The sequence below is a fragment of the Geotrypetes seraphini genome, chromosome 9 (genome assembly GCF_902459505.1).
Source record: "Geotrypetes seraphini chromosome 9, aGeoSer1.1, whole genome shotgun sequence".
Taxonomy (NCBI): Eukaryota; Metazoa; Chordata; class Amphibia; order Gymnophiona; family Dermophiidae; genus Geotrypetes; species Geotrypetes seraphini.
Window position 1 is genome coordinate 117,304,170 of NC_047092.1, and position 25,359 is coordinate 117,329,528.

Sequence of the window (25,359 nt, forward strand, 5' to 3'; positions counted from 1 at the left end):
GCTTAGGGAGCTGAGTGATGTCTTGGCGGAGTCACTGTCCGCGCTCTTCAACCTCTCCCTTAGTACAGGCAGCGTCCCGTTGGACTGGAGGACGGCTAACGTCATTCCACTCCACAAGAAAGGCTCAAAGATGGAGACAGCAAACTACAGACCAGTGAGTCTAACATCGATAGTGAGCAAACTAATGGAAACTCTAATCAAACACCAATTAGATAAGATCCTGGATGAGGAGAATCTACGGGATCCCCGACAACATGGATTTACTAAGGGGAGATCCTGCCAATCCAACCTGATCAGCTTCTTTGACTGGGTAACGGGGAAGCTGGATATTGGGGAGTCCCTGGACATCGTGTACCTGGACTTTAGCAAAGCATTCGATAGCGTACCACACCGCAGGTTACTGAGCAAGATGAGTTCTATAGGATTAGGTGACACATTGACGAAATGGGTTGGGAGCTGGCTTGGAGGTAGGCTCCAAAGGGTGGTGGTGAACGGCACCCCCTCCGAAATGACGGAGGTGATTAGTGGAGTACCACAGGGCTCAGTCTTGGGCCCAATCCTATTCAACATCTTTATAAGAGACTTGGCAGAAGGGCTTCGAGGTAAAATAACATTATTCGCCGATGACGCCAAACTGAGTAATGTAGTGGGCAAATGCACAACAGACGAAGATTCAGTGCCCGACAACATGATGCATGACCTACTCCTACTGGAGCAATGGTCTAGGACATGGCAACTCAACTTCAATGCCAAAAAATGCAAAGTTATGCACCTGGGCAGCCAGAATCCATGCAAGTCTTATACCCTTAATGGCGAGATCCTAGCAAAAACGGTAGCAGAACGAGACTTGGGGGTAATCGTCAGTGAGGACATGAAGTCTGCCAATCAAGTGGAGCAGGCTTCGTCCAAGGCAAGACAAATCATGGGCTGCATACGAAGGGGTTTCGTCAGTCGTAAGGCGGAAGTCATTATGCCATTGTATAGATCCATGGTGAGGCCCCACCTGGAATACTGTGTGCAATTCTGGAGGCCGCATTATCGCAAGGATGTGTTGAGACTGGAGTCGGTGCAAAGAATAGCCACCCGGATGGTCTCGGGACTCAAGGATCTACCATACGAAAAACGGCTTGACAAATTACAGCTATACTCGCTCGAGGAGCGCAGAGAGAGGGGGGACATGATCGAGACGTTCAAGTATCTTACGGGCCGCATCGAGGCGGAGGAAGATATCTTCTTTTTCAAGGGTCCCACGACAACAAGAGGGCATCCGTTGAAAATCAGGGGCGGGAAACTACGAGGTGACACCAGGAAATTCTTTTTCACTGAAAGAGTGGTTGATCGCTGGAATAGTCTTCCACTACAGGTGATTGAGGCCAGCAGCGTGCCTGATTTTAAGGCCAAATGGGATCAGCACATGGGATCTATTCACAGGGCAAAGGTAGGGGAGGGACATTAAGGTGGGCAGACTAGATGGGCCGTGGGCCCTTATCTGCCGTCTATTTCTATGTTTCTATGATAGTTTTCTTTTTAATTATATTGTTCTTTTAATTTTATAAAAGAATAACTGCTTAGGTCACTAAATGCTTAGCTGAATATTTTTCAAATCCTGCAATAGACCGGCTCGCCTGTATGGAGGATGGTGCTGTGCATAATACTGAGTGTTATTGTTAATGAGCGAATGAGGGAGTCACGTGCAATTTCTACTGAGAAACAGGAAATATGAAGACGGTTCTATGAAGATCGAAAAAGAACAAGAGTATATTTAGGAAATGATTGCTTGTCCGAGGATGAGTATTGTTTACATCTTTTGATCCAAGAGTTTTAATATGCTGTATTGTCTGGATTGAGTTTTCAACGTGACTACTTTAATGCGCTATTAGCAGATTTGATATTGTGATCTACGTCATGATTTGGCTTATACCTGATATAGAGGGTGAAATAATAAGTGTGATAAGCTGATTTATGATCAGAGAGAGTGCCTGTAAGATATGACCTGATCTCTGATGTTTATCATACGGATATATTGACTTCTTAAAGATCTTAAAGACATTTGAACATTACTAAGTGATGAAATGGTAAATTAAGGGGTTACTGCATACTACATGTGGACTATGAAGAATTCAAGTGGATACCTTAATTTTATGATAACAGCAAATGTGGAGGTGACTTCTATGGATTTTTTGGAAGACTGAGTTATGGAAAAGTTCTATGCAAATGATACTTCTAAGTTATAATATGTATGACATAAATTGATCTCTCTCAAATATCCAAAAAATCCAAGAAAAGGATGCCCAAAATAAATCACAAAAAACTGCACCCTCCAAACAATACAGGACAAGAGAATCACCTTTCCTTACAAAAAGGGAGAAAAGACCTCAGTGTCTAACAGGGGCTCTTTAAGCTTTTTGTGATTTATTTTGGGCATCCTTTTCTTGGATTTTTTGGATAAATTGATCTCTGTCATGATTTGGCTTATACCTGATATAGAGAGTGAAATAATAAGTGTGATGAGCTGATTTATGGTCAGAGAGAGTGCTTGTGGGTTACGACCTGCTCTCTGATGTTTATCATATGAATATATTTGCTTCTTAAAGATCTTAAAAGACATATGGACACAGCTAAGTGATGGAGTGGAAAATTAAAGGGTTACTGCATATTACACGTGGACTTTGAAGAATTCAATTGGATATCTTAAAATTGTAAGATAACAGCAAATGTGGAGGTGACTTCTATGGATTTTTATGGAAGACTGAGTTCTGGAGAAGTTTATGCAAATGATACTTCTAAGTTATAATATATCTGACATGATTGACTTAAAATTGGTTTTATCTGTGTTCATATGATTTAAATTTGAAGGTATGATCTAAGGAATGTGTCTTTAATAAGTATATAAATTATTTTTTTCTTTTAATAAGTTATGATTTTGGTAAAAAGGTTTATTGGATTTTACCACTTAGGAGAGTAAAAGGATTGGGGGGTTGTAGATTGGTGTAATACTTAACAGTATCTCTGTTTTAGTTGCTTGAGTATTACGTCTATTATGATTAAGTATGGGTTTGGGTTTGGAAGGAAAAATAATACAATTTTTTCTTTTTTATCTATGGTTGAATGGTATTATATTCTCTTTCATGTAGAAAGATTAAGGGGGAAAAGGAAGGGGGAAAAAAAACAACAAAACAAACCCCCATAAAAGAGGAAATAAAAATAAAGTAGTTAGGCTGTGAAAGTTTATTTAAAAATTTTCCTCTTTTCAGGTGATTCTCTTTCATTATTAAGTTCTTTAAGTTAATCATTAGAATTGTTATAGATCCAGGCTGTGGGGAGTTTATCTTTTGCTTAGCCTGTATGTGCGTTTCGAAGTTTGCATTTATTTTAGGGGTGGGAAGGGTGGGGGTGGGGGAAGGGGATATTGGGAGGGTTAGGGGAGTGGAGATGTGGGTTTGTTTAGATTATTGGTTTGGGGAAAAAGACTATAGATTATTATTAGGGTGGATATATATGGATACTATATTTAATTTGTATAATGGGTTTTAAAATTCTTTCATTGAACGTTAATGGCCTTAATCATCCGATTAAAAGGAAAAAAGTATTGTTATATCTTAAGCAGCAGAACGCAGATGTTTGTTTTTTGCAGGAGATGCAAAACAATGTTTTTATGCACATGCGACAAGGAAAAAGGCTGGAGTAGCAATTTTAGTTAATAAACAATGTTCTGCAACATTTAACATGGTTAAGGCGGATCCTCTAGGCATATGGTTACATGTTGATATGAGCATGGGCAATACTACTGTGGCGTTGTTCAATTTATATGCCCCTAATTCGAATCAAATTGAATTCTTTAAATTTTTACAACAATTAGTTTTACCATTGGCTACTACTAATTTAGTGGTGGCGGGGGATTTCAATGCTGTTATAGATCCGTTATTAGATAAAAAACCTAGCAGAATTGTGAAATCGCTAGGGCTAGATAATTTTGTACAATCTTGTAATTTGAAAGATATATGGCGTATTCTTCATTTTAATGATCGGGAATTTTCATTCTGTTCACATATTCAGAAATCATTCTCTAGAATTGATTATGTTTTTGTTACTGATCAGTTGGTACAGCATGTCTTACAAGCTTCCATAGAACCAATAATAATATCAGATCATGGAGGTGTATGGGTAGATTTAAACTTAACAGATCAGGATAATTCTAAACCTGTATGGAGGTTTGATAATGCATTGCTTGCGGATTCCAAATTTTGTGAAGACTTCTAGGTCAAAGTTGATGAGTATTTTTTGCTTAATGATTTGGAGGAAATTTCTGTTGAAATTTTATGGGATGCTTTTAAAGCAACTATGAGAGGATAAATTATTTCATATTCAGTATAGGAAACAGCTAAGAAAGCAATTTGTAACTTTAGAAAAAGAAATCAAAGAATTAGAATCACAATTGATTAGAAAATGGGAGCAGTCTACATTTTAAGCATTATTAAAAGCAAAATGTAAATATAATGAGGTTTCATCTAGATTAGTAAGGAAAGATATTTTTTCTAAGCAAGCATTGTATTATGGTAGTTCAAATAAGACGGGAAGATTATTGACAAATTATTTAAAAGCAAAGTAAAGAAAGGAAAAAATATGCGCAATTAAGGATGAGTTAGGTAATTCTCATTCTCAGATTGGAAATATATTAAAACAATTTCTGAATTATTATAAAACCCTTTATTCTTCCGAGTCTTATTTAGGAAAAGAGAAGGATGGATTGGAATTTTTAAGTTTAATTGAGGGACCTAAAGTTCCTGATCATATAAAAAGAAGTTTAGATGAGCCTATATCACTAAAAGAGTTACAAACAGCATTGAAGTCCCTTAGAGTTGGGACCGCTCCAGGTGGTGATGGATTTACAGTAGAGTTTTATAAAACATTTCAAATTACCCTTCTACCTTATTTATTAAAATTATATCAGACTCAACTAAATAAAGGTTGTATTTCAGGCACTATGGCAGAGTCTTTAACTATTGTTTTACTAAAGCCAAATAGAGATCCTACATTGGTTTCAAATTACAGGCCTATTTCTTTAATAAATGTAGATGGTAAATTACTAGCTAAAATTTTAGCTTTACGTTTGGCTAAAGCTCTTCCTCATATAGTAGGTATGCACCAAACAGGTTTTGTTGTTCAAAGACACTCTTCCAATAATACTAGATTGGCATTCCATATGTTATATCTAACAAAAAAAATTGATGATCCGGCTTTTTCTGTATCCTTAGATGCTGAGAAAGCTTTTGATCGTGTAGAATGGAATTTCATGTATCAAGCTATGGAGTGGTTTGGTATTGGATCCGGATTTAAACAAATGATTCAAGCACTGTATAGCTCCCCTATTGCTCGTTTATATATAAATAATAATTTTTCAGATGGTTTTAAATTGCAAAGGGGAGTTAGACAGGGTTGTCCTTTGTCTCCTTTGCTTTTTGATATAGGACTTGAACCCTTGTTATTAGCTATTCAGCAAGTAAAGGACATACAGGGTATTCCATGTTCTGGAATTGAATATAAAGTATCTGCTTATGCAGATGATATATTGCTTCATTTGAGAAATCCAGAAACAACCATTCCATGTTTACTTGAAGTGATTGATACATTTGGGAAATTTTCAGGATATAAAATAAATTGGACTAAATCAGAAGTTCTACCTTTGAATGTGTATTGTACAAAAGGTTTATTTGATTCTTTCCCTTTTATTTGGAAAGAGGACGGAATAAAATATCTAGGTATTTGGTTAAAAAATACACTCGAAGAGACAATGAAAGTAAATGAAAAGATTTTATTACAAAAAGTAACAGAGTTATGTGAGCAATTGAATCCTTTGCATTTATCTTGGTGGGGAAGAGTTCAAACTATTAAAATGATGATTTTGCCTGTGGTCTGTTACCAAATGGGCATGATACCAGTATTTTTTCAGGAGTCTTTTTATAAAAAATTAAATAATATTCTGTTCAAATTTATTTGGCTGGGTAAATTTGCAAGAATTGCTCTAGTGTCTTTGCAAAAGCCAATTAAGGAGGGTGGGGTAAATTTTCCTAACTTTTATAGGTATCATCAAGCCTATATCATGCGCCAAGGTATGTATTGGGTCCTCCCAGAGCTTTTGGAACAGCTTCCGGACTGGTTATGGATTGAAAGATCGCTCATGTTTCCACTTAGACTTGGTCTTCTTCTTAGTATCAAAATGCCTAGAATACGTAAAGATAATAGAATATTAATGGACACTTGGACAACTATAAGATCTGTTGACAAATTAACTCCTGTTCCTATTGGAAAATCTACACATCAATCTATATAGGTAAACTCCAAGATCCAAATAGGCGGTTTTAAGATTGTCTGGAAAGATTGGATTAAAGCAGATATACGGTCCTTAAATGATGTTATTTCTAATGGTAAGCTGCTTGACTTTTCACAACTGCAACATAAATATGGTCTTGATAAAAAACAAAGTTATAAATGGTTGCAGGCTATTCAGGTAGGGTTCCCTGAATGGAAATCTCTAAATAATCAATATAGTTTAGAATTCCTATGTTTTCAGGCAGACTTTCTGGGACACCAGGCCGCACAGTGGTATAAAGTATTATCTAATTATTTGAATAAGCAACCCAAAAATGGACTCAGGGATATTTGGAGCATTGAGATTAAGCATCAGATTAATGTGTCTCAATGGCCACGTATTTGGTCTTGGAGATTGAAATGTACAATGTCAGCATCTATGAGGCAAACATGGTTTTTCCTGTTGCATAGAGCATTCTGGACCCCTGTTCGTTTACAAAAATTGGATTGCTCTAAGTCTAATAGATGTTGGCATTGTCATATTGAAGTTGGAACCTTAGATCATCTATTATTTTATTGTCCAGCAAGTAAAAAAGAAGAGACTCGAGACAAGGACAAGGATACCTGGCAACTAGTTACCTTGGCAAGCAAACAAGAAGAGACTCGAGACAAGGATACCTAGCAACTAGTTACTTCGGCATGCAAACACAGAAGGCGGTCCAACTCCTCTAGATTATCTTCAAGCAAGCACAACAACCTTACATCAACTCCGCAAATCACCCTGAGCAACAGGTTTCAGCTCCTACAAGAAAGTCCCGCCAACAGAACTCAGGAGGACATTCAGGAAGACATCCTGGAATGCAAACTCGAAACCCAGCAGATGACCCCAAATCATGAAGTAACAAATCAGCACCCCCTCAAGAAACGCAGAGTAGTTGTCATTGGGGACTCTATGCTGCAGGGAACTGAGGGACCTGTATGCAGACCTGATCTACAAGCAAGAGAGGTCTGCTGTCTACCAGGAGCCAAGATCCAGGATGTAAATACATGCATAGGCAAAATAATCAAGCCCCAAGATCACTACCCAATGCTCCTCATCCACGTTGGGATGAATGACACAGCCAGGAACTCCCCAGAGCAGATACAGGAAGACTTCAGAGCCCTAGGAGAAAAACTGAAGCTAATGGAAGCACAAGTGGTCTTCTCCTCCATCCTACCGGTAAGAGACAAGGGGAGAGCCAGAGAAGAATGGATCAAGAGGACTAACGAGTGGCTAAGGGGTTGGTGCAGGGAGATGAACTTCGGCTTTCTGTATCACGGAGGGGCACTTCAAGGACTGCAGGGGCCTGATGGCCTACACCTGACCAGAAGAGGGAAGAATGTCCTGGGACGACGCCTGGCTCACTAACTTCATAAAGCTTTAAACAAGGTGAGCCGGGGGAGGGGACCCACACCCACACTCACACAAGTTGGGTGAGTAACTCAGAGGCAAGAAATTGCGTGAATACTAAAGGGGACAGAGGGAGGGAAGAAGGAAGAGTGGAAGACAAAGACTTAGTATCTGTGGTAAGCAATAAAGTCAGTAGAATGTAGGACAAAGGAAGAGACGGAGTCTCAATCTTGGGGTCAGTGTGGAAAACCCGCATGGACAGGATGTCAGGGGGGAGAAATCACTTAGACATTGAAGGAGACTGAGACATCAAGAAGGGTGACAAAGGCACAATTGAAGGGGACAAACTATCTAAACCAGAAAACACTCCATACAAAATGAAAGAATGGACAGCCATGTATGTTAATGCCCGTAGCTTAGGCAATAAAATACTAGAACTGGAAACGTAAATGAGGAACGCTGACCTTGATGTAGTGGCGATATCAGAAACTTGGTTCTCGGAGTTCCACGGATGGGATATGGTCATACCAGGCTATAACTTACTCCGTCGAGACAGAGAGGGCAAATGAGGAGGAGGGATAGCTCTATACATTAGAGAAAACATCAAAGTTACTAAAATCACAGACATCAAATATACGGGAGAGTCCCTCTGGGTGAACCTTGCCAGGGACAATAACAAATGCCTGTATCTTGGTGTTGTATACAGACCGCCTAGACAAAAGGAGCAAGCAGACGATGAACTAATGGAAGACATTGAGACCATTGATGCGTGGAGATACAGTGCTAGTGGGAGATTTCAATATGCCAGATGTGGACTGGAACAAATCTTCCGCTATAACCAGTGGTAGCAAGAGGATACTAGCCTCCATGCAAGGAGCATGCCTTAAGAAGATGGTACTGGAACCCACTAGGGGCCAAGCGACCCTCGACTTATTGCTCACCAATGGGGATAGTGTCACAGAGATATCGGTGGGAGACACCTTGGCATCCAGCGATCACAACATGGTGTGGTTCCACCTCAAGAAAGGAAACACTAGGTCAAATACGTCGACTAAGATACTAAATTTCAAAGGAACTAATTTTCAGGGCATGGGGAACTACGTCTACAACATGCTGCAAAATCTACACAGACAATGTAGAGACAATGTAGAGGAACAATGGTCGACTCTGAAATCTACACTGCTGGAAGCAACCTACATATATATAAAAACCGTGAGCAAACGAAGCAGGAACAACAAACCACAATGGTTCTCCACGGAGATCTCTGAGCTAGTAAAACAAAACAAAAAAAGCATTCGTTACCTACAAACAATCACAGCAATTTGAAGCTAAAGAATCCTATATGGCAAAATCCAGAAAAGTTAAAACAACAGTCAGAGAGGCTAAACGCCGAGTGGAAGAAAACATAGCCAGGTAGGTAAAGAAAGGGGAGAAATCCTTCTTCAAATACGTTAGCGACAGGAAGAGGAACACAAGCGGTATTGGGCACCTAAAGAAACCTGACGGTAACTTTACAGACTCAGATGCAGACAAAGCAGAAATACTTAATAACTACTTCTGCTCAGTCTTCACCTGCGAAGCGCCAGGACAAGGGGGGATTCTGAAGACCCATTCCGGGACATGAAATTCACTGCAAGCGAAGTCTACCGTGAGCTATCAAAAATAAAAGTGAACAAATCTATGGGCCCGGACAATCTACACCCTAGAGTACTTCGAGAATTGTGCGATGTCCTGGCAGAGCCATTGGCCGTGCTCTTCAATCTTTCCCTGAACAAGGGAAAAGTGCCCCTTGACTGGAAAACTGCCAACGTTATCCCGCTCCACAAAAAGGGAGGTAGGTCGGAGGCTGAAAATTATAGACCAGTGAGTCTCACATCAATAGTGAGTAAACTCATGGAAAAATTGATTAAGAACAGATTAGACACGTTCCTGGATGATGAAAGATTAAGGGATCCCCACCAGCATGGCTTTACAACGGGAAGGTCTTGTCAATCCAATCTGATAAGCTTTTTCGATTGGGTAACAAAAAAACTGGATGAGGGTGAGTCCCTGGACATAGTATATTTGGACTTTAGTAAGGCTTTTGATAGTGTTCCACACTATCAAGATGAACTCGCTAGGACTAGGAGAAACACTGACAGCATGGGTACAAGACTGGCTTAGCGGAAGGCTTCAAAGAGTGGTGGTAAATGGTATCCCCTCAAAAACGTCGAGAGTGATCAGTGGAGTGCCACAGGGCTCGGTCTTGGGCCCAATGCTATTTAATATCTTTGTTGGGGATCTGACTCAGGGACTTCGAGGCAAAATTACACTATTTGCCGACGACGCTAAACTATGCAGCGTTGTGGACAGGGCTTCAAAACCTGACAGTGCAACCAGGCCCAACACTATGGAGCAAGACCTTGTATTGGAAAAATGGTCCAGTACTTGGCAACTAAACTTTAATGCCAAGAAATGTAAAGTAATGCACCTTGGGAGCAGAAATCCATGCAAAACATACACTTTGAACGGTGAAAACTTAACAAGAACTACTGCAGAAAGGGACTTGGGAGTTCTCATCCGGGAAGATATGAAAGCTGCTAATCAGGTGGAGAAAGCTTCAGCGAAGGCCAGACAAATGCTGGGTTGCATCAGAAGGAGCTTTATCAGCCGAAAGCCGGAAGTCATACTACCGTTATACAGATCCATGGTGAGACCTTACCTGGAGTACTGTGTCCAGTTTTGGAGGCCACATTATCAAAAGGATGTGAAGAGGATGGAGTCGATACAGAGAATGGCCACTAGGATGGTCTCAGGACTTAAAGACATCCCATATGAAGAATGCCTGATCAAACTGTGCTTATATTCTCTTGAAGAGCGCAGAGAAAGGGGGGACATGATAGAAACATTTAAATACATCATGGGCCACATCAAAGTGGAGGAGGAAATCTTTTTTCTAAAGGGTCCCACAGCGACAAGAGGGCATCCACTAAAACTTAAGGGGGGAAGATTTCATGGTGACACCAGGAAATATTTCTTCACCGAACGGGTGAAGATGGAATGATCTTCCCCGCCAGGTCGTCGAGGCCAGTAGCATGCTCAACTTCAAGAGTCGATGGGACAAACAGGTGGGAGTACTACAGAGTTACGCTCAATCGATAGATACTCCAGGGAGGAAGGGTTCTCAAGTGGGCAGACTTGTTGGGCCGTCGGCCCTTTTCTGCCGTCATATTCTATGTTTCTATGTTTCTATTCATTAAGGCATTTTGGTATTCAATTTGGGACCAAGTTAACCTTATGATGGAAAATCATGTGGCATTATCTTATGATACGGTTTTATTTGGAATGAGTATGAGAGCTAAGTGTCAAATATCTGCTGCTAACAATAAGCTTCTGATGATTCTTACAGGTGTGGCTATCCAACAGATAACGTATAACTGGAAGAATTGTTCTAGATTGAATTATAGTTTCTGGTGGAATTCAGTATGCCATCTATATAAAATGGAAAGACTGCTTGCAATACAAAATGGTTATTTTAATAAGTTCAAGGATGTGTGGAGGCTAGTAATAAGCTATTATAATGATTAATGATTATTTGTTTTTTTTCCTCATGTGACAATATTGGAAAAAAGGGTGGGTGGGCGGGTCATGACAATTTAAGAATATATATATGAATATCATAAAATATTAATATTCATATGATATATATTAGTTGTATATGAATTTGGGAGGGGGGAGGGGATTAAATCTTTTTGATGTATGATATTGAAGATTTTTCAAGTGATGTTGTACTATAATTGTTCAATATTTACTGTACACTTGATGTAAGTTATAAAATGAATAAAAATTTTAAGTCAAATATGCTGGCTGGCTGCAAGATGCCACTCCCATGACAGTGCCGAGGCCGACGCCTCAGTTGGTGTTTCTATCCCCATAGGATCCCTGTCGGCCCTGTTACTACAGGCAATTTTGACCACTCCCTCCTTCCCAGTTCCTATGCCTATGGGTAGAACTGTATATCTGAATAGCTCTTTCTGGGTTGGTGGTTCATCTATAGCAGGGGTGCCCACACTTTTTGGGCTTGCGAGCTACTTTTAAAATGACCAAGTCAAAATGATCTACCAACAATAAAATTTTAAAAAAACACAACGCACACTGTACGCATAGAAAATGTTAATTATCATTCCTATTCCAGGGTTTTTCAAAGAGGTCAAAGCAGATGACTCTATGCACTATCACCTCAGTAACAACCATACAAAAATAGACAAATATACCCCCCTCCCTTTTTACTAAACCACGATAGCAGTTTTTAGAGCGCAGGGAGCTGCGCTGAATGCCCAGCGCTGCTCTCGACGCTCATAGGCTCCCTGCGCTAAAAAACTCTATTGCGGTTTAGTAAAAGGGGACCTTAGTGTAAAATATAGACAGCAGATATAAATTGAGACACATTTCGATCACTAAATTTAAAATAAAATCATTTTTCCTACCTTGTCTGGTGATTTCATGAGTCTCTGGTTGCACTTTCTTCTTCTGACTGTGCATCCAGTCTTTCTTCCCTTCTTTCAGCCTGTATGCTTCCTCTCCTCCACACCTCATTCCCTCCCCCAACTTTTCCTTCCTCTCCCCTGCCCTTTCTTTCTCTCTGCCTCCCTTTCCTTTTTTTCTGTTTCTCTTCTTTCCTTCTGTCTCCCTGCCTGCCCTTTTTCTTTCTTTCTTTCTCCCTGCCCTCCCCCAAGACACTGCCACTGCCATCGGGGACCCAAACTGCCATCGGGGACCAGGACCCAAACCGCCACCAATAACAGGCCGGAAAGCTGACGCCAATAACACGCCCAAAAGCCGACGCCGCCCCAACCTCTCCCTGCTTCGGCCGACCAGCATCGCGAGGAACTGTTGGGGGAAATGCTGCCGGGTCCTGCCTTCGCGGAAACAGAAAGTAGGCAGGACCCGGCAGCAAGAAGAGGAAATGCTTCATTAACCTGTCTCCCGCCTTAGCCCATAGCGAACGCTCGCTTCAGGGCTCTCAACATGTGCGTGCAGGCTTCCCTTCTCCCCCCCCTCCCCCTCCCCGGGCATAACTTCCGGTTTCGGAGGGAAGAGAAGAGAAGCCTGCACGCACACGTTAGAGCCCGGAGCATAAGTTCGCTAGGGGCTGAAATCTCCAAGCCGGTTTTTTTAATGTTCAGCAGCGGCAGATGACAGCTGGGCGGACCGCCCAGCTAAAAGGCCCTAGGGAGAACACTGGAGAGGAAGGCTGATCGGCCCGTAGATCAGGACGGCAACACGAGTGCGATCGACTCCAGTTGCCTTCCTGAGCTACTGGTCGATCGCGATCGACGCGTTGGGCACCCCTGATCTATAGTATCTCCTCCCTTTTCATGACCTTTATTTTAGAGCAATTCCAAATAAATTTTTGACCACCTTCAACAGCTACTGAATACCCATTAATCCTTACTTAGAACATTCTCAAGGTTAGGCCCCTTATACCAGTGTTTTTCAACCTTTTTTGGGCAAAGGCACACTTGTTTCATGAAAAAAATCACGAGGCACACCACCATTAGAAAATGTTAAAAAATTTAACTCTCTGCTTATATTGACTATATATAAAGTAATTCTCTTGAATAGGAATCAAATAAACACAAAGAAAGTATTTTATAATTACTTTATTACGAAATAAAAATTATAAAAATTATAAAATACTTTATTCAGTGCGAAACCTGGGCCTGTTTGGCTGAACACAAAGCTGATATTCTGGCTGGAATCGAAGAAAGACACACACGTAGCTCTTCGTCAACAGCTCTCAGTCTCTCTCTGTATTTGGTTTTTATAGCATAAAAAAATAGACAAATATACCCTCCATCCTTTTTATTAAACCACAATAGCAGTTTTTAGCGCAGGGAGCTGCGCTGAATGTCCAGCGCTGCTCTTGACGCTCATAGGCTCCCTGCGCTAAAAACCACTATTGCGGTTTAGTAAAAGGTGACCATATTGTAAAATATAGACAGCAGATATAAATTCAGAACTGTGCATAGTAAGTGAAGGGAAGTTTTCATCTCTGGGAATTTACCCAGTTAAGTTATTTGGGCAAATTCCTTTGAAAACTGTGGTAATACTGCCTCCACTTTGCTAAATTTAAAATCAAATCATTTTCCTACCTTGTCTGGTGATTTCTGGTTGCACTTTCTTCTTCTGACTGTGCATCCAATCTTTCTTCCCTTCTATCAGCCTGTATGCTTTCTCTCCTCCACACCTCATTCCCTCCCCCAACTTTTTCTTCCTCTCTCCCTGACCTTTCTTTCTTTTTTTCTGTTTCTCTTCTTTCCTTCCGTTTCCCTGCCTGCCCCCTTTCTTTCTTTCTCCCTGCCGTTCCCCAAGCCACTGCCACTGCCGCTGCCATCGGGGAACAGGACCCACCAATGGATAACAGGCCCCAAAGCCGACGCGGACGCATGCTCTCCCTGACGTCAATTGTGCAATCGGAGAGGAAGTTCCGCCCAGCCAGGCAGCGATTGGCTGGCCCGAACTTCCTCTCCAACTACAGAATTGACGTCGGGGAGAAGAAGACTTATCGGCTCGATAGATTAGATCGCCAAGACAAAGTGAGTCCTGGGTGATCGACTCACTTTGCCTTGGCGAGCTACTGGCGCCCCTGCCTCGGGCCCCCTGTCAGCTCCGGGCCCGGCGGCCCTGCGGCACACCAGGCAACATCTCGCGGCACACTAGTGTGCCACGGAACACCGGTTGAAAAACACTGCCTTATACAAAGCCATGGTAGAGGTTTCTACCATGGACTAGCGAGGTAAATGCTCCAAAATTCAATGAGCATCAGAGCATGTACCTCGCTGACCCACAGTAAAACCTCTACCACAGCTTTCTAAAATCCAGCATTAGTCTTTTTTAGAGAATGCCTTCAATTTACTGTTTTGTTTAACAAGAATGCTATGAATCTGTAAATATCTAAAAATGTATTTATTTGTCCAAATTTCTATTCTGCACAATCATATGTTCATGGCGGATTACAAAATACTAAAAACAGAACAAAACAACAACCACACATTTAAATGTTGACTAGATAAGATACATTTCTAATTCAGCAGCTGAAAGGAATACACTGTTATAGAAATAAAGATTTTTAGTATTAAATATTCCAAATGGCTTCCTCACATCAAAATAAAAACCTTTATCTGGGTGTTTTCACAATGGACAGAACAGCGATATACTATATACTGAATGCCAAACTATATTAATAGAAAGTAACAAATTCCTACAATGTTAACCATAAAATCTCTCTCTCAAATGTCCTTCCAGGATTCCTTCAGTAATTATATTAAAATTTTGTGGCTTGATCCTGAATCAGTCAATGTGTACTAACTACCCTGCTCTGTAGTACATCTTGAATTGTGGACATGCTAGACCACTGGATACAAAATTACTTCCTGATAGTTTTGCAACAAATTTAGCCGTGCCTCAGAGCCCGTATCATCCAGCACAAAAAGATTGATAGTTTGTGGCAAGTCAACGGCTTAGGTCTCAATCATTGGCATCAGGCTGTATAAATTATTAATTATTTTTGATGTTTTTCAAACTTTTTTTTAAATATTTTTAGTCTTTTTATCAAAAACATTAAGAGATAGTGCACAATTTCAAAAGCACTTATCAATAAATATGAACATTGAGAGATAGTGCAAAACTTCAAAAGCACTTATCTTTTTCGTGGAGCACTGTGAATCCCAACGGGGCCACCGTTTCACCCTCCGTGGCTTCGTCAGGGGATCAAGTTACAGTGCCTAAAAGATAATAAATTGGTTAGCTTTAAACTATTGTAACATCGTGTAAAATGCAAAATTTGTAAAGCAAACTCAATTGAGCAACTTACGGAACACTTTTCTCTTGGCTCCTCACATTAGTAATGCTTACTGCAAATGGCGGCGACCCGTGGGAACGCCGAGAATTTAAACTTATTCAAATGACCTGTCGGAACTCACGTGATTTACGTGGGCCACGCACAAAACGTGCTGAATATACACCTTTAAAAGGAACCAGGTGATACCTTGTTAAACCATACAAAAAAAAAAAAATTTTTTTTTTGTATGGTTTAACAAGGTATCACCTGGTTCCTTTTAAAGGTGTATATTCAGCACGTTTTGTGCGTGGCCCACGTAAATCACGTGAGTTCCGACAGGTCATTTGAATAAGTTTAAATTCTCGGCGTTCCCACGGGTCGCCGCCATTTGCAGTAAGCATTACTAATGTGAGGAGCCAAGAGAAAAGTGTTCCGTAAGTTGCTCAATTGAGTTTGCTTTACAAATTTTGCATTTTACACGATGTTACAATAGTTTAAAGCTAACCAATTTATTATCTTTTAGGCACTGTAACTTGATCCCCTGACGAAGCCACGGAGGGTGAAACGGTGGCCCCGTTGGGATTCACAGTGCTCCACGAAAAAGATAAGTGCTTTTGAAGTTTTGCACTATCTCTCAATGTTCATATTTATTGATAAGTGCTTTTGAAATTGTGCACTATCTCTTAATGTTTTTGATAAAAAGACTAAAAATATTTAAAAAAAAGTTTGAAAAACATCAAAAATAATTAATAATTTATACAGCCTGATGCCAATGATTGAGACCTAAGCCGTTGACTTGCCACAAACTATCAATCTTTTTGTGCTGGATGATACGGGCTCTGAGGCACGGCTAAATTTGTTGCAAAACTATCAGGAAGTAATTTTGTATCCAGTGTATTTTGGCTATACTTCCAGTAGTACTTGTTGATTGGACATGCTAGACCACCCATATCAGAAGAGTGCTGCAGTACCTCTATTTTATGAAAAGTGCCAGTTAGAACAAAAAATTTTCTTTTTCTTCATAGCCGAGATTGCATCTTCCTCTCACTGCTGCAAGCTTCTTTTCTATTTCTCTCTTATAGTGAGGTCATACAGAGCCTTACAACAGTCACAACTGAGACTGGACTTCCAGCCCCATTTGTAGGGGATTCAGGGGAAAATATTCAGCCAGTAGCAGTCAGTATTTTTTTTGTTGCCACTGGCATTACCCTAAGATATCCAATACTAGGCCACGTCTGGCCAGCAGCACTGAGTATCTGAGCATATGTGGTTAGCACTTATGCAGTTAAGTGAGCCACATAAGATGAATAGCATAAAGACAGGACTACATTTTATGGAGTCCTATTTATGAGGTTACCTTATGTGGTTAAGTGCTGAATATCAGTACCTAACTGCATAAGTGATCGCATCCATGAATTAGCTGGTTTCAGCGTAGGTGTTATCCGTGGATTTCCAGCATGACTAATGATCCGTAGTTAGCCACAGACATGTCATTTAAATGGCCAGGAGACTTTTCTGGTCATTTAAACTGCTTTGACTATCTATCCTTCAGAGTGAATTTCAATCTGATCACTCCTATTTCTTAGAGAGGAGATCTTACCTATTTCACAGGTGAATCCTTGGAACCTAGGAGGGCAATCACAGCTGAAACTATTTATGCCATCAATACAGGTCCCTGCATTTCGACAGGGGGAAGAGTTGCATTCATTCACATCTGAAAGTAGCAAGGAGACTAATTAGGTGTGGCATAAAGGCTGGCCACAGGAGCAAATAAGCTTCAGGAAACTGGTAATCAGAAGTCATTAACACCTGAAAACTGTTAGCTTAAGTCAGTATCTCTCAAACTATGTGCCCCAGCACAGTGGTGTGCCCCAAAGGGATTCCGAGTATGCCACATTCCAGAAGTTTGCTTTAGTCGTATTTTTTAAAATTCCCTTCATAAGTACACACTAGAATAGATGACATGTAGGTAACGTATGCAAGAGTCTGTCAATGTTATGAGTGTCTGTGTGTGTAAGGATACAACGGCCCAGATAAACATCACTCTTTGACGTGACTGGTCTTTGAAAACTAACGGCAAGTAATTTTTAGTTTTATTTTTTATGAAGTAGTTATCCTAACTTGAGCAACAAAACAACCAAGGCTTTGTTACCGTTTGGATCTTATCTTTGCAAACTTTTAGTTCTGACAGATATTAAATTGAAAAAAAAGAGAATGACTGCAGATGGTGGATGATGAAATGCATGCATTTTGCACTCAAAAACAAGCACATCCATCGCATTGATTAGCAATTCTATCTACTTTAGTTTCACAATTGTTACAATTACCCATACATAGCTTAAAGAACTTTAAATAAATAACTCTCAAATTTAATTTGCAATTTTATAATTTCAATTATAATGTACTGTGAAAAACATTTGCTTTATTTAGTGTGCTGGAGCTAAAAAGGTTTGAGAGACACTGGCCTAAGCAAATGAATTAGTGGTTTCTATTCAGTTGTTGAGGTCAGATATACATAATATATATTTTTTAATATCCACTCTTACAATAAACTGGTACACTTTTAGGAAGACGTGATGGAAGCTCAAAGTAATTGACTGAAAAAGACACTGACCCATCCAGACTGCCCAGAAATTCATGTCCATACTGTCAAGGATATAGCCCAATAGCCAGCTGAGGAAGGGCTATGGCTCACTGGTTGAGCTGCTGCCTCTGCACCCAGAGGTTGGGAGATCAAATCCTGGAGCTGCTTCTCCAGTGGCAAACGCAAACAAAAAATCCAAAAGAACTGCAGTGATAAATCGAACAAAGGAAAAAACTGCAGGAATGGTGTATAAGATGCTGAGTCTTTAATGAACAAACATTAAAATGAACATAGAAACATTGCAGATAAAGGCCAAATGGACCATCTCGTCTGCACATCCACAGTAACCATTATCTCTTTCTCTCCCCAAGAGATCCCATGTGCCTATCCTAGGCCCTTTTGAATTCAGACACAGTCTCTGTCTCCACCACCTCTTCTGGGAGACTGTTCCATGCATCCACCACCCTTTCTGTAAAAAAGTATTTCCTTAGATTACTCTGGAGCCTATCACCTCTTAACTTCATCCTAAGTCCTCTCATTGCAGAGTTTCCTTTCAAATGAAAGAGACTCGACTCCTGCGCATTTACATTACGTAGGTATTTAAATGTCTCTATCATATCTCCCCTCTCCTTCCTTTCCTCCAAAGTATACAGATTGAGATCTTTAAGTCTGTCCTCATACACCATATAATGAAGACCACATACAATTTTAGTAGCCTTCCTCTGGACCAACTCCATCCTTTTTATATCTTTTTGAAGGTGCGGCCCCCAGAATTGTACACAATATTCTAAATGAGGTCTCACCGAAGTCTTATACAGGGGCATCAATTCCTCCTTTCTCCTACTAGCCATACCTCTCCCTATGCAACCTAGCATCCTTCTAGCTTTCGCCGTCACCTTTTCAACCTGATTGGCCACCTTAAGATCATCACATACAATCACACCCAAGTCCCGCTCTTCTGTCATGCACATAAGCTCTTCACTCCCTAATCTGTGCCATTCCCTCGGGTTTTTGCAGCCCAAATGCATGACCTTGCATTTCTTAGCATTAAATTTAAGCTGCTAAATTTCAGACCATTCTTCAAGCTTCGCCAGGTCTTTCTTCATGTTATTCACACCATCCGGCATGTCTAGTCTATTGCAGATTTTTGTATTATCTGCGAAGAGGCAAATCTTACCCGACAACCCTTCAGCAATATTGTTTATAAACATGTTAAAAAGAACAGGCCCAAGAACAGAACCTTGAGGCACACCATTGGTAACATCCCTTTCCTCAGAGCGATCTCCACTGATCACTACCTTCTGACACCTAACACTCAAGCAGTTCTTCACCCTGCCCGAGGGCACTCAGTTTATTTATTAGACGTCTGTGTGGAACACTGTCAAAGGCTTTGCTAAAATCTAAATACACCACATCTAGTGCACATCCTCTATCCAATTCTCTGGTCACCCAGTCAAAGAAATTGATCAGATTTGTCCAAAAAGACCTACCTCTAGTGAATCCAAGCTTACCCAGCACTCTCAGTTTTTCACGACATCACTGTTTCCAGTTGTTATCCATAAGATTTGCCAGTAGATGATAATCTTTTGGACCCCTGAAGAAGGACTGTTTCTTCAAAACACAAACCGTGTCAGGTCCCGGTTCTTCAGCCTTTTTGGATACAAACTGTTTCATATTCATTTTAATGTTTGTTCCTGCAGTTTTTTCCTTTGTTCGCTGCTTCTCCAGTGTCTACCACTTTGAATGTCAGCATTTCAAATGCCAAAGCAACAAAAAGGTGGCATACAAGTCCCCATTCCCTTCCCCAATACACCATGACTGCATATAGGTCCACACTACAACTATTTAACATTTCTATAGCGCTGAAAGGCATACACGAAGTACACATAATGGTTGAGCAGAAGACTTGAGAGAAGAAGTTGCAGTAATCTAATCGAGAGGTGATGAGAGTGTGGTGTGGTAAGGGTTTTGGTATTGTGCTCAGAAAGGAGAGGTTGGATTTTGGCAATATTATAAAGGAAGAAATGACAGGCTTTAGTAGTTTGTTGGATTTGAGCAGAGGAGAAAGAGAAGTTGAAGATGACCTTGAGATTGCGAGCTGACTAGACAGAGAGGAGGAGACTGTTGTCCACAGAAAGAGAATGGGGGGAGGGGGAAGAGGAATGTGGATTTAGGCGGAAAGATAAGGAGCTCGGTCTTAGTCATTCAGTTTTAGATGGTGGTGAGACAGTGTCGGACAGACAGCCTGAGACTCGGGTCTGGATTCCTGTAGAGATATCTGGTATGGAGAGGTAGATCTGGGCGATACTGAAAACCATGGGAGGAGATCAGTGCACCAAGGGAGTGGGTATATATGGAGAAAAGAAGAGGTTCCAAACAAAGCCTTGACAGTGGGTAGCAGTGGAGGAGGATCCACAATTTCATATGCTGCAAGTGTGATTAGAGAGTGTGACAGGGTGGAGTACCTGTCACTGGCCAGCAGAGGAAGCCTGAGCAGTGGAGCTCATTGAGCCTGAGAGAAGAGCTAATCTGCATAGAGCTGCAAGTGTTGCTGGGAGTTGTCCACTCACCCTGAGTGGATTGTGTTGCTGAAAAAAACAGCTCCTAGAACAGAAAGCTCAGAGGGCAAGGAGCTCCTTCAAGAGGAGGGTGACCTTTGGGAGGAGGAATGCTGGCCTCTGGCATAACCTCTGGTAAACCCTTTAGGCCATTGCTGACTGTCACTGATAGAGGGCTTGATGCAGCAGAGCAGAGTGGCCAGGCTGACCAGTCCTGACAGGGGGGATTGGTGCAGCAGTAGAAAGCATGGTGGTGGGAGGGTCCGCGGGGACCTATATACTGGCAGGAAAGAGCTAAGAAGTAGCTGGAGTGCCCAGTAGAGCCTTGAGTCAAGAAAGATCCAGGTGGTGGGGACCCTAGAGGCCAGAGAGTGAGGGACTGGCAGTGGCCACACAAGAGGCAACTGGAAGAGCAGGCAGAGTCCAAGGCTAAGAGGGTCAGGCAGCCGATTGGCAGTGGGACTGGTGGTGACTGGCAGAGAGACCTATGATGGCACCAAGAGTCGTCAAAGAGGACCCCAAGTGAAACAGTCTGAGAGATACTGGGAGCATTGGCCAGGATCTAAGGAGCATCCGGTGGAGGGATCGGCTGTGATGGTGGCAACTGATGGAGTGGCACCGGAAGCTGCCGAAGACCTGGAGGGCCAATACAGGGTCAGAGGAAGGACTCGGGAGAAACCTGTAGGGACAGAGTCCAGGGAGGACCCGGGAGAACGAGGAGTCTAGGGAGGACTTTGAGACGACCAGGAGGTCGGGAAGACCTGGTTACATATTTTAAGAAGTGTGTGTGCAACCCTATTGTGTTGTGTTTTACAGAGACAAACAACCCTGGGGATGGATATATGATGGGTAATACTGCTCGGCCCAGTAACGTGATCACAGAGAACTAATAAGAAAACCATGAGAGAACAGAACCCAGAAATCCCAGTGAGGGTAGCATATCGAGGAGTAGGTGGTGATCAACAGTATCGAAAGCAGCAGATAAAGTAGAGGTCTTTGAATCTGGCCAGGAACAGGGTATTAGAGTCTCCTGGAAGAGGTGGTGGAGCAAAGACTGTGTCTGAATTCAAGAAAGCATGGGATAGGAACATGGGATCTCTTAGAACAGTGTGCTGCAGCAGATTCCAAGTGTACCCCGAGACGCCGGTAAGTAGGAGAGGCACCAGCTGACTGCTTACGGGATGTGCCTCTTACTGCAAGAGGCATGTCCTGTAGGCAGTCAGATGACAACGACTCTCCTCCTCGCCAGCGTCTCTCCTCCTTTCCCCGCACTGCCTCTCCTCCAAGATCCCTCACCGGCAAAGTGACAGTTCAGGGTCATGGCTGCAGGACCTCCATACATGCACGGCCATTGAAGTGCAATGTTCGCGCACTTCCGGAGGCCTTCAGGCCGGGGCACCAGGTATAGTGTACCACTGTGCCAAAAGGTTTGCAGGACACTGTTTTAGAGAGAGGAAGAGATAATGGTTACTGTGGATGGGACTGAATAGGCCATTTGGTCTTTATCTGCCATCATGTTTCTATGTTTCATTAGCAAGGGCTGTTTCCGTGGGATGGAGTGGGTGAAAGCCTGATTGAAGTCCAGGCAACAGCAATGAACAGCACATTCATGTTTCTATTTTTCTATAGAGACTGTGTCTGAATTCAAGAGGGCTTGGGATAGGCATGTGGGATCTCTCAGAGAGAAGGTGATAATGGTTACTGCGGAATGGCAGACTGGATGGGTCATTTGGCCTTTATCTGCCGTCATGTTTCTATGTTTCTGTAGAGACTGTGTATGAAAAAGAAGGGGAGGAGGGAGATGGGGTGATAGTTGGAAGGGAATGTGGGGTCTAGTGAGGGTTATTTGAGGAGAGGTGTAACTACGGCATGTTTGAAAACATCAGTAACAGTTGCAGTGGAGAGTGATAGGTTGAGGATGTGACAGATAGGAGTAATATAGGCAGGCTGCACACTTATGTTTCTATGTTTCGTGCGTCCTAGCAAAACCCAACATTATCCATAGACATGCTTCTGGGAGTGAAAAGGCCACGACTTTATTAATGCATAATCATAAAAACATCCTAGGAAGCACCTGAACTTTTAGTATTCTTTGAGTACTTCTCCCGCCTTTCCTCCAAAGTATACAGATTGAGATCTTTAAGTATACTTTGGAGGAAAGGCAGGAGGGGGAGATTGATAATGACGTTTAAATACAATAGCATTTAACTTTAAAAAAGAAGACTTTGATAACATGAGGAGAATTGTAAAAAAAAGAAACTTAGAGGAGCAGCTGCAAAGTTCAAAAATTTACATCAGGTGGGACCTTAAGTGCTTGGGCCAATCGGAGACTTAGACCCCTCCCCGGCGAATCCCAGGATGCACTGGGAAGGGGAAGGCCCACTATTTTGAAGAGGTGGGCCTGCCGGCAAAAGGAAGTAGGCATCCCTCCGGCTGGCCTTCGTGAAGAAGGGGGAGCATCAGGGGCATGGGGGTTGTTGTTGAGGGGTTGGGCGATTGCGGTGAGAGGGAGTGGGCATCCCTCTCACTGCTGGGTGGGGGGTCATGGGGTTCTGTGACAGCAGGAGTGTGCATTACTCCCATTGCCGGGGGGGGGGGGGTGTTGTGCGACGGCGGTAGCGACAGGGAATAGGCATCCCTTCCACTGCCATGGAGGTGTTAGGAGGTTGTGCGGCAGTAGGAGGGAGTGGTCACCCTCTCGCTGCTGGGGTGGGGGTGTCAGAGGATTTTGTGATGGCGATTTGGACAATTTCTTGGAAGAAAAGTTTATAGTCTGTTATTGAGACAGATACTGCTTGCCCTGGATCAGTAGCATTAAATGTTGCTACTCTTTGTTTTTTTGCTAGGTACTAGTGACCTGGATTGGCCACCGCGAGGACAGGCTACTGGGCTAGAAGGACCACTGGTCTGACCCAGTAAGAATATTCTTATGAGTGGGCATCCCTCCTGTCGATCTTCTGAGGTCTGTTTTGTTGGGTTTGTTTTTTTTAGGTTCAAACAATTTTTATTGATACAAACACAGCGAATACAACACCAGCGCACCCCAAAGGTAAACGGATGGCAGAGGCAGACCAGAGGAGTGACGGCATGGAGTGCTGTGAACAATGAGCCTCAGAGATAATCCATGCGAGTGGGTTGCTGACTCCACTGGACTAATCTGTTGGATTGGATGCTTTTGTTATTTGGAGGTTGTAGGGTTTTTTAATGGGAGGTGGGTGGTGTGTGTGTGTGTTGGGTGAATGTGTTTTGGATGGGTAGGAGGATTGGTCGGGGAGTTTGTGTACTGAGGGGATTTGAGAGGAGGGTCAGGTGGTCTGGGTGGTCTGTCACTGTTTGGTTGGGGAGTTTATTATGGGGGGCTGTGCTGTGGTTGTGGCTGGGTAAGTGCTGAGGGGAGGGACGGAGGTTCTGTTGGAGAGGTAGTTTGTGGGGGTTTTGGGTGGAGTGTATGGCATATATTTGGTGTCCATATTGGGGTGGTGGGGTGTACATTGGGGTGGCTGGGGTGGTGGAGTTGCTTCTTCCTCAAGGGATCTTGAGATCTGTTTGAATGGTCTCAAGATGTAGTTTGGGATTGGGGAGGAGGAGGAGGAAGATGGGGGTGGGGGATGGGTTGGGAGCTGGGATGAGGGAAAGGGGATATGGTACTCTGTGCCCTGCTTTGGTAATGAATGGTTGGCTGATGCTCTGGTGGGGCCTGGTCAGGGGCTGGGGTGACTGGGTCCTGTGGATATTGATGGTGGAATATGTGGAGTTTTTAGTAATAGTGGATCCTGGTTAACTTTGTAACTTGGAATGTGGGGGGGATAAATTCCCCCATTAAGCGTTCAAAAATTTTACAACACTTACAGCGTCATAAGGTGGATGTGGCCTTTCTCCAGGAGACTCATTTGTCTGATCTTAAACATATGAAATTGAAGCAATGGTGGGTGGGGGAGTGTGTTGTGGCTTTTGCATTGGGGAAACAAAGGGGGGTAGCGATTCTGTTCTGTAAGGGTATCTTAGATAACTTACAAATTTTGGCTAAAGATGGGGAGGGCAGATATGTGCTATGTCGAGGGGTGATCGCACAGCAGGACATGGTATTTTGCTGTGTCTATGCTCCTAATGAAAATGATTTGGCATTTTATGCTAAACTGACCCATTTGTTGTTGCCCTATGCCCAGGTCTCCTTGATTGTAGGGGGAGACTTTAATGCTGTTTGTGATTCTAGTTTGGATTGCACGGGACCGGGAGGTACCCTGCGTCAAGCAGGGGAAAGGGAGCTCCAAAAATTTAGTGATAACCTGGAATTAATTGACTCCTGGAGAGTATTGCATGGCACTGAGAAGGATTAGAAACATAGAAACAAAGAAAGATGACGGCAGAAAAGGGCCACAGCCCATCAAGTCTGCCCACTCTATTGACCCACCCCATTAAGTCTGAGTGCTAGTGACCTGGTTTCTTAACTCGACCCTCGAAGGGATCCCACGTGGGTGTCCCATTTTTTCTTAAAGTCGAGCACGCTGGTGGCCTTGATCACCTGCACTGGTAGTTTGTTCCAGTGATCTACCACCCTTTCTGTGAAGAAATAGTTCCTGGTGTCACCACTAAATTTCCCTCCTCTGAGTTTGAGCGGGTGCCCCCTTGTGACCGAAGGTCCCTTGGGAAAGAATATATCGTTTCCCACCTCGACACGACCTGTGACGTACTTAAA

The 25,359-nt window shown here is 42.4% G+C and overlaps 1 protein-coding gene across 1 annotated transcript in view; it reads right to left on the reverse strand.

Annotated features, from left to right (window-relative positions):
- The window catches only part of SNED1 (sushi, nidogen and EGF like domains 1), a 1,138,259-nt gene that overhangs the window by 750,846 nt on the left and 362,054 nt on the right, over positions 1-25,359 (reverse strand). Inside the window, exon 6 of the mRNA XM_033958723.1 lies at positions 17,122-17,235. Coding sequence (XP_033814614.1) covers positions 17,122-17,235 — 114 coding nt within the window. The remainder of the gene's footprint in view (positions 1-17,121; positions 17,236-25,359) is intronic.